This window comes from Protobothrops mucrosquamatus, unplaced genomic scaffold (assembly GCF_001527695.2).
Source record: "Protobothrops mucrosquamatus isolate PMUCROS unplaced genomic scaffold, P.Mucros_1.0 scaffold2841, whole genome shotgun sequence".
Classification (NCBI taxonomy): Eukaryota; Metazoa; Chordata; class Lepidosauria; order Squamata; family Viperidae; genus Protobothrops; species Protobothrops mucrosquamatus.
The window spans coordinates 153715-164298 of NW_015388873.1; the positions used below are offsets into that span (position 1 = coordinate 153715).

Here is a 10584-nt window from a genome sequence, read left to right on the forward strand (position 1 = left end):
TATGCCTCTGACTGTGAGTCAACTGAGACCCAGTTCTTCATGTTTACAATGAATCCTCCATGCTCCCACTTCACTTCTTCAATTAATCAGGACATTTCAGTAAATTGTAACTTCCTGCTATTCTGACCTAGTTTATGATAATAAAGCCATGGTTAAGGTTTGCTTCCAAATCTTGCCTCATTTGGAAGTAATGAATTACCGCTTCCCAATTTTGACAAGAACATTCCTGCCTTCTTCATTTGATTGTAATAATGGAAAAACAAACTAGAAGCTGAGGGGCTAGGCATCAGCTTGGCTTATTAAACTAAGATTCGATGCACTAAATATTGCCAATTACTTTAAAAAGTTTCAGTCAGTCTCAGTGAATAATCTATTAATAGCCACATTAAATATAGAAATATTCTAATATGCCAATACCAATAAAAATAACATGCTAAAAATATATAGAGTAAGTCATTATATTATATTCACTGGAACCAACTTCCAGTGAGGTAGTGAGTTAATTATCAGTAACTGAATTTAAACATGCTTAAGATAAACACATGCCATTAATCCAATTAAAATTAAATTAAATAAATAACAAATAATAATTAAAAATGATACAAAAACAAAAAAAAAATCTCAAATAGCAGACTTGATGAATCACTGGGTCTTTTTTTGCCAGTTTTCTGTTTCTATGTTTTATTTGGAAAAAAAATTATGTTCACTTATAAGCACGGTCAGATGGGTAGATTCAAGTATACGAAAGCATCTACTGCCATTTCCACAAAGAAAGAGAAATGAAGAATATGAATTTCTGCTCTTGTAAGCATCCTTTTTTCGTCTTGTTTTGAGTTTAGAAGCAGCAGCAAAGGTAGTTAGAAAAGAATCCAAACTATTCATATATTGTGATATTAATAAAGTAACTATTCCAGAATTAAATTCCCTTGACTGTATTTGAAATAACAATCTCTGTGACTTAATAACTACAATCACACAGTCAGCTGGTATTATCATAGTACAGCTGATAAATGTAGGTAACCGATTAATACAAAATAGCATTGTTACACAGGTAAGTCCTCTGCTTAAGACCACAATTTGGCTTAAGGCCAAAATTTCTGTTGCTAAGTGAGACATTTGTTAAGTGAGTTTTGTCCCATTTTATGACCTTTTTTGCCACAGTTGTTAAGTGAACCATTGCAGTAGTTCAGTTAGCAACACGGTTGTTAAGTGAATCTGGCTTCCCCATTGACTTTGCTGGTCGGAAGGTCGCAAAAAGGGGATCACATGACTCTGAGACACGGCAACTGTCATAAACATGAGCTAGTTGGCAAGAGTCCAAATTTTAATCACATGACCATGGTGCGAAAAATGGTCATAAGTCACTTTTTCCAGTGCTGCTGTAATTTTGAACGGTCACTAAATGAACTATTGTAAGTCAAGGACTACCAGTAATTGGTTTACACTATTGTGCCTATTGTGCTTTGTGTAGTGACGCCCTTTGAAAATGATGAAGGCCATGGATCTTACACAATGGTGCAGGCACCTATCTTAAATATATAATAAAATTTCCTACAGAAACTTAGGGTTGCCAGGTGTCCACTATTTGAGCGGACAGTCCACTTTTTTCACATTATGTTCACTATTTTTTTTCACAAAATAGTGGACATTTTTTTTTATTCAAAAGCTTTATGATAAAATGGTACGTAATCTAAAGCTGTACAGTCTACTTTTTTTACTACTTAAACCCCCCACCCCACCCCCCGCTTGTCCGCTATTTTTTGGAAGCAGACCTGGCAACCCTACAGAAACTTAGAAACTGACCCTGTCAGAACTGACAAACTTATTTTATTGGTTAGTGGAGTGGACTAGTACACCTGAGACTGCACTAAAGGAGCTTTCAGAAGGCTAATTTACAAAAGGAACTTCTTTGTACCGTTTTCTCCTTTGTTCATTTTCTTCTTGTTCCTCACTGTGGTAAGCGGTGGTAAGAATCTGTCGGCCCCAGTGATCTAATTACAGGGAATCAAGATTCCAACGGTGGCTGCATTATCGTAAATATTTTACAGGCTATGCTTTCCCCGGATATGCGTCTCGAATTTTAAAAGACAGGCATAATTGTGAAGAGGTGCCAGTGGCTTGGAAGCTGGCTGAGCTTGTCACATCTACTACACGTACGTTTCTGATGTTTTTCAACCTGATTTGTAATCATGGCCGAAGAATCTTTGACACATATCTGAACAGAAGCTGTGTGCTAGTTTGAGGAGTCTTACCTGAGCTTGACCGGGTAGAAATGGCATGTCAATAAAATCAAGGCCTAAGAACAGGGATGGGCAACTATAGCAGTTTACGACCGGTGGACTTCAACTCCCAGAATTCCTGAGCCAGCCATGCTGGCTCAGGAATTCTGGGAGTTGAAGTCCACAGGTCATAAAGGTGACATAGTTGCCCGCCCCTGCCTGAGAGTGAAGCATTTTCCCAGGTGCGGTTTCCAAATGGATATCAGAAGGAGAGGTAGCCCAAACAGTGTGTATTTCAAGAATGATGGAAAGAGTTTGATTATAAACCGAGAGCCAGAAATCCCTCCCAGAGGAAGCCCAACAAAAATGAGAAATTGTGTATCACATGAACTTTCCTGGCAGCACAATCGAGGAAAGAACAGGGGGGAAGTGAAGTGAAAAAGAACAGAGTTGTGTAGAAGGAGGAGTTTTCACAAGTGACGCTCTTCTCGCTGACAGAATGGGGGTGATGTCTGTCAAAATTTCCTTTCCAAAACATCTACTAAAAAAATACTGGAGCATTACGGTTGTATTTTTGGTTATCTTATTTACATAAAACAAATGGCTCTGGAAAATTCAAGGATGCCCTTAAAACTTTTGTGTGTGCTCTTAATGTACTTGTAAAAAACACTCATTCTTTTCTATACCTGGACCTGCAACCACAATTGGGACTAGAATTTATAACAACAACAACAACAACAAAGTTGGAAGGGACCTTGGAGGTCATCTAGTCCAACTCCCTGCTCAGGCAGGAAACCCTACACCATTTCAGACAAATGGCTGTCCAGTCTCTTCTTAAAAACCTCCAGTGTTGGAGCATTCACCACTTCTGGAGGCAGGTTGTTCCACTGGTTAATTGTTCTAATTGTCAAGAAGTTTCTCCTTAGTTCTAGGTTGCTTCTCTCCTTGATTAGTTTCCATCCATTGCTTCTTGTCCTGCCCTCTTGTCCTGCTTTGGAGAATAGCTTGACTCCCTCTTCTTTGTGGCAGCCCCTGAGATATTGGAACACTGCTATCATGTCCCCCCTCGTCCTTCTCTTCATTAAACTAGACATACCCAATTCCAGCAACCGTTCTTTGTATGTTTTAGCCTCCAGTCCCGTAATCATCTTTGTTGCTCTTCTCTGTACTATTTCTAGAGTCTCAACATCTTTTTTACATCGTGATGACCAAAGCTGGATGCAGTATTCCAAGCAATTTAAGCAAAACAGTTTTTAAGTGAGTTTTGCTCAATTTTATGACCTTTTCTTGCTGCAGCCATTAAGCAAATCCCATGCTTGTTAAAGTGAAGCACACAGTTTTTAAGCGAATCTGGCTTGCCCCATCGATTTTGCTTGCCAAAAGCTGGCTGGGAAAGTCACAAATGAGGATCACATGATCTAGGGACCACTGCAACTGTCACAAATACATGTCAGTTGCCCAGCACCTGAAGTTTGATCACGTGATGTGGAAAACGCTGCAATGGACAGATATGTGAACCTAGTTGTAACTCTTTTTTTCAGTGCTGTTGTAACCAAATGGTCATAAGTTCAGTGGTACCTGAAAAGCAATTGGTTCGGATGGCATGGAAACATTATGGTGCTCTAAATCAGGGGTCCCTGGGTCCCCAATCCCCAATCTGTGGACCAGCACTGCTAGAAACCGGGCCACACAAACAAGCAAAGCCCCATCCACAGGATGCAAGCAGCACGCGAAACCACGCCCCCTCCGGTCCACAAAAAATCCTCTCTCCACAGAACCGGTCCCTGGTGCTCAAAGTGGGGGCCGCTGCTCTAAATCATACCCTGGATATTTTTTTCCTCTAGCCAAGGTTAAGCTGTCTTGTCTGTCTGTCTGTCTAATAACAATAACAAGCAAACAGGCAACTTTAGCTAGTCATGTCTGCCATAATGTAAGTTTTCCATTTTGGAGTTGGAACTATCAAATTAGGGGATTTTCATCTTTTGTTCTTCATGCATCTTTTTTTGGACAAGAAGCAACGGGTGGAAACTAACCAAAGAGAGAAGCAACCTAGAACTAAGGAGAAACTTCCTGACAGTTAGAACAATTAACCAGTGTAGCAACCTGCCTCCAGAAGCGGTGAATGCCTCAACACTGGAAGTTTTTAAGAAGAGACTGGACAGACACTTGTCCGAAATGGTATAGGGTTTCCTGCCTGAGCAGGAGGTTGGACTAGGTGACCTCCGAGGTCCCTTCCAACTTTATCATCATCATCATCATTATTATTATTATTATTATTATTATTATTATTATTATTATTATTATTATTATTATTATTATTATTATTATTATTATTATTATTATTATTATTATTATTATTATTATTATAGCTGGCAGCTTCAACATCTCTTCCAATGTCTAGGGTAAGATTCTTACTATGCAACAGAATACTAAACTCCTCGAGGTATTCAAGAGCAACAATAGAGATTCGACAATGTTTAAGTAGAATGTGATAACCTTTCATAATCTATGACACTGAAATGAGAAATCCCACTATGCAGATGGAAACAATGAATTGCATAGCTACACATACACAGGAAGTGAAAATCAGAGATAAAGAAATGATCAGCATTTCCAATGATCTGCTTGTTATTGTGGTGCTGCAGATAAGAGAAGGTGATGGAGAGATGTCCTGACCTAAAGAGAGGTGGAAGTCAATTTTAAGAGCTTTGGGTGATTACACATACCAAGGGCTTGATGAATTATCAATACGGGTGAACAGAAACTGAGAAGTTTTTATTACAAAGTCACTAGAACAGAAGGTGACTAACACCCTGGGGGTGTTTTCAGTCTAAAGGCTACACTTTCTGCTCTGCTTGGAAGATCAGGAGGAATGATCAGAAATGTTGCGTGAAAATTGGCAGTTACCTTCAGATCCGTGTTTTACTTTGAAGAATAAGATTAAGAAGATAAAATGCACGTATTATAATTTCCACTGGCAAAAATTTTATCTGATTTTGTCTCTCAGCCTCTCCAAATGGAAAAATTGATCCAGCATCTGGAGGGATTGGGAGATTTCGAAGGATGAAATAAGTGCAATTAGATTCTGCAAGGTTTAAGGCACCATTTGACCCATTAGTCTCTAATCCAAGAAATGCTTCTGAAATATCAGCCCTACCTATCCTGAGGTTGGGGACTGCAGCCACAAATACACTACTAGATGTAGGAGTTGACCAGACTGAGGCTGAGGGAGGGGTGAAATACGTCATCAGTAATGAGTCCCTTCATGCTCACAAGAGGTCTAAGTCCAGCCCACCTTGGATTCCTTTCTATTCTTAACTCCTGCTAATTTCCTTTGACTGTTACTAGTTCAGATTCTAGGAGAGAGCTTAAGCTTACAATAAATCTTTATTGTAACTGCCTGGATCTCCTGATTTCCTTGGTGCTTGACACTAAATGACTACATGCACATCCCACAATCAGAATACCCACCTTAACTAAAGAAACTAGACAAACAGTACAACCAATGTGGGGATATGCACATTCTTTCCAAGACCACCTTGTGCAGACTAAGCGCTGTGGTATCCATAGGTCCCTTGTGTGGTATCCATAGGTCCCTTGTGCTTGTGAATCGTCCTCTGATAACCCATCAGAGTCAATATGCACATCATAAGTTATCCAAAATTGCTTTTAGGCTACATATTAGTCCCTTCACTTTCTTGGAAAATTTAAAATAATAAAACAAGATAACTTGGAATATTGTAGTATAAATATTCTGGTAGATTCAAGCTAGAGAAGAGGCAAACCCACTCTGTTTGCCTTTTGATGAATAAATAATCTATAATGGCCAGATCCATCCTAGCAGCCATTTTGCAAATCAACACCTCCCTCAATGTTATCGTATGGTAAGGTCTTACAATCACAGAAATATCCAATTGAATCCACAGGCCCAAAATATTGTCTGTTTTTAATTCTAGACCGATTGGGATGTACTCTGTGAAAAAAGATAGATGGAGTCCAAAGATGAATGGCTCTTCCTTTATACATCAAAGCAATGGAGAACATGGAGAAACAAACATGTATTTAAGTACCAAGAATTAAGTGAATTTTCTGTAGTAATAGGAAGGTGAGCCTAACAACTGAAGCAAGGTGACAGCAAATCCCTTCTTACAATTCTGTAATAAAATGGTCAATTGAAATGTACTAAAAAAAATGGACAGAAATGAGACACATTATGAATCAGCTGACTTCGACAAGTTCAAAGTTTTCATGAAAAATGGCTATTTTTAACATTTCAGTAAGCAAACAAGCCAACTCCCATCTAATCATATTCAGGTCAAGAAAGTTTAAATGCCATCTATGCCTGTAACATAGCCATCAATTGCTAAATACAGATAGTCCTCGACTTATGAACACAACTGAGCCCCAAATTTATGTTGTTAAGTGAGACATTGGTTGAATTTTGCCCCATTTTATGACCTTTCTTGCCACAATTGTTAAGTGAAGTTACTAACACGGTTGTTAAGTGAATCTGGCTTCCCCATTGATTTTGCTTGTCAGAAGTTTGCAAAAGCCGATCACATGACCCCAGGACACATCAACTGTCATAAATATGAACCAGTTGCCAAGCATATGAATTTTGATCACATGACCATGGCAATGTTGCAATGGTTTTGTAAGTGTGAAAAAGGTCATCAGTCACTTTTTTCACTGCCGTTGTAACTTTGTATGATCATTAAATGAAATGTAAGTCGAGAACTGCCTGTAGTGTTTATATATCTGAAAAAAATTGATACCATGGGCAAACTTTCTAATGCATTTATGTTCTCTGCCTTGAGTTACTGTACTTGTAAAAATAATAAAGTGTGTGTGTGGGAAGGATACAAACAAACAAATAAATAAATAAAAGCAAATACCAGGACTAACTCAAAATAAGATTACGCAATATTTTGTTATTTCACAATGCTGTTTAAAAATATTTAAATTAAAAGCCAACAGCTATAATTCTTTTTAGTCAATTTAAACTAGTCATGTATATTTAGACACCAATGCTTTAAGTAGAGTACTTTGGTCTTAAATTTAAAAAATAAAAATAAAAATTGGGACCTACCTCCTCGCTGTACCAGCAGTGTCACCTCACTTCCTTTAGGACATTCAATCAGCATATCCACAACTTGGTTGTGAGTTAGATTCTGCACATTCTTTTTATTCACTTCAACTATAAGGTCCCCTTCTTTTAGGCCTCGGCATCTTGGGCTGTCGACAATTTGCTTCACTCTCTGTCCCCCACCTCCAGGACTGTCTGCTATAGTGAAGCCAAAGCCCATTGGCCCTTTAATTATATGTACAGTTATGAGTTCAGGTTGCGTTGCTATAGAAGAAGCCAAAGAGACGGTGTCATTGGGGTAGCCGTGGGATCCATTGGAAGAAACCTCAGTGGGACTGCTAGGTCTCTGCTCTTTTGTCCCGTTGACCTTCCCTGTTTTACTACCATGGCTTGCCGGAGAGTCGTAGCTTTCTTGCCCATTTACAATGATTGGTTCTTTATCCAAGATGGCCACAGATGTCACCAGGCTTGTGTTGGGATCATCTGGGTCAAAAGGCAGAGGATAGCCTCGGCACAGTTCTAGGTCCACGCTGGCTCCAATAGGAATTGACTGGAAGATTTTGACCACTTGGGCGTGGGTGTGGCCCAGTACACATGTGTCATTCACGCTGACAATAACATCTCCTACAGAACAGACGGTTGAAACTCTGTTAGTTTATACATACAAGCTTCTTGTTTCATTCAGTGCATAGCAAAAGTAAAGAGGCGGAACAGTAATTAAAACCAGTAGTAGTTTTATCAAATATATATTACTGAAAATATTTGGGAACCCAACGTCCAGAGTTAGAAACCTTTGATGATCATATATATTTCTTTAAATGCATTGATCAAGGAAATGAATCCAGGAAGTTCATTTATCTTGGCATCGCATAACCCAAAATGCTATGTAACAGAGACAAAGAATGATTTTAGCTCATCAAAATGCATATTCGGATATTATAATATTTTTTCTTTTTGTGAAACTAAAATTTATATGGCCAGTTTTTCACCACAACAAATACTGGATTTGGATCTGTGTTTAATGCTGTGGGTGATACTGTAGAATTCAATGTTTTGTGTGCATATTTCTATTCACAGCATTTTGGGGATATTTGTTGTAACTTCAAATGTTCACTAAATGAATGGCTGTAACTTAGTCAAAGACTACCTCTACTTTTCTTAGATTTTAAAATTCCCCAGGAAGGAAGTGGGGACAATAATAGCATGCCACATAAAGTGGAAGAAACACTGTTATAGTAGTAAATATATTCCAACATGGAAATATTCCTAGAATAATATAAATTTCATTCTTGAATGAGAATAAACTAACTTACTGATAAATACTTTTTAAAAAAGCAGAATTTATTATGATGACTGAAAAAGACTGCACTGGTTTCAGCAGACAGCGTCACGACTAGGGAATTCTTGCTTTTAGTTGTTTTAAAACATTTCAAAAATATTTTTTTGATTGATTGCGTTACAGTTCGGTTCACTTGGGAAGAAACATGTTGATGTTTTTATTTCTGAAAAAGAAATTGCTTACATAAAACTCTTTTGCCTATATAAAATGAGGTTTTAAGCAGATATGGGATTATCCTTCAGTGCCCTGGAAATCTACTGTTTGCATTTTTAAGCTCTAATGTTTTGTCCCTTCAAAAGGTTTGTTAAGTGCAGCAGTACTATATTGTGTGTGTTCAATTATGAGTCACACAGGGGAGGGCTTTGCTCTGAATTCTGTCTACAAAAATGGCAGAACATTTTGGCTTTGACGTAGCACATGTTTCAAGATACACTCTATCTTTTCAATTTAATTCTCTGCTATTAAGACATTCTGCAGATTGTAATATTTTGCTTCTAAATTGTAATAGCTTGATTTGGCAGTATAACCTGCTTATAGTGCTATATATAGACAATATATAGACACATTAAATAAAGACACCATAACCTGCTTGACATTCTAACCATTATCTTTTCTATAAAATAAAATAAAATAAAATAAAATAAAATAAAATAAAATAAAATAAAATAAAATAAAATAAAATAAATAAAATAAAATAAAATAAAATAAAATAAAATAAAATAAAATAAAATAAAATAAGAAAAGAAAAGAAAAGAAAAGAAAAGAAAAGAAAAGAAAAGAAAAGAAAAGAACACTTTTGGCCAAAATAGAATAATTGAGCTTTAGATTCTGGTAGATTAGTAAGTTTTCTCTGGCATTGCATTAGTTAAAGGGACTCTTGATTGAATATTTCATTATTTTCATTATATTTACAAGATAATTAGGTGTACAGAGGTTATGGGACTGGTCTTCTTTTTTATTTCTGTTCCTCTTTTTTTTAAAAAAAAGTGCTTTTGAGTCAACCTTGATTCCTGGTGATTGCCTAAACTAGTCCCTGCAGTTTCCTTGACCAGATTTCAGAAGTAGCTTGCAGTTGTCCCCTTCCTAGGGCTGAAAAGGGTGACTGGCCAAGCTGGCTTTGTGCCTAAGGTGGGACTAGAATTCCCGGTCTCCCGGTTTCTAACTTAGTACCTTAACCACTATACCAAACGGGCTCTGTCTCTGCTCTTTATTTCATCTAGTTTCCATCAATGATAACTGCCACTGAGCTGACATGAAATTTTATTTTATTTTTAAACAAGGAACTCACATCTTCCAGAATAGTTGGCAAAATGCACCGTAAAGCGTACGGAACAAAACTGTGGAATGGAACTCCTAGTTTTATCCCAAGGAATGTGTTATTTCCCTTCCTTTGCTTTGAGACAGAAATTAACTAACATGATTTAAATGCAGGTGACTACCCTACTTTCCCATGGCTAATCCCCCATTAAAGCAGAGAAACCTCTCGTGTCTGACAGGCTACCTGTTTCCATCTTGCCATCCAGTGCTGCAGGCCCATCAAGCACCAAACTCTTTATCTGTAGAAATTCATCTGGTTCATCACCGCCGACCACAGTGAAACCAAAGCCTCTGCTGCTTTTCCTCAGTTTGGTGTGAATGAACTTGCCTTTCAGTTCAGATGGGTTCCGGGTAAAAAATGGTTTCCCTGCTGTGAAAATTTCAGAAGTTTATAAGTCAGGGGAAAAAAATAAATCCACTAATTTCTCTACAGCATCCTTCTCTTCTCTAATATTCTGCCCGTAGCGCAATAAACTAACTCCCCTTTCGTGTTCATTAACGCGAAAGAGACATGTGGTCTTGTCCCACGGAGAAGAATTGAAACCTAAAACTTATGAAAGAGGAATAAATGAAAGTAAACCGAGAGTAAGATTGAGAACGTTATAGTTGGATGGAGTTGATGA

General features: G+C 37.7%; 1 protein-coding gene across 1 annotated transcript in view; it reads right to left on the reverse strand.

Moving 5' to 3' along the window:
* The window catches only part of MAGI1 (membrane associated guanylate kinase, WW and PDZ domain containing 1), a 93216-nt gene extending 82933 nt beyond the window's left edge, over positions 1 to 10283 (reverse strand). Inside the window, exons 1-2 of the mRNA XM_029286087.1 lie at positions 10146 to 10283; positions 7309 to 7929 (exon numbers count right to left, since the gene is read on the reverse strand). Coding sequence (XP_029141920.1) covers positions 7309 to 7929; positions 10146 to 10155 — 631 coding nt within the window. The 5' untranslated portion in view covers positions 10156 to 10283. The remainder of the gene's footprint in view (positions 1 to 7308; positions 7930 to 10145) is intronic.
* Between the last annotated feature and the right edge of the window lie 301 nt (positions 10284 to 10584).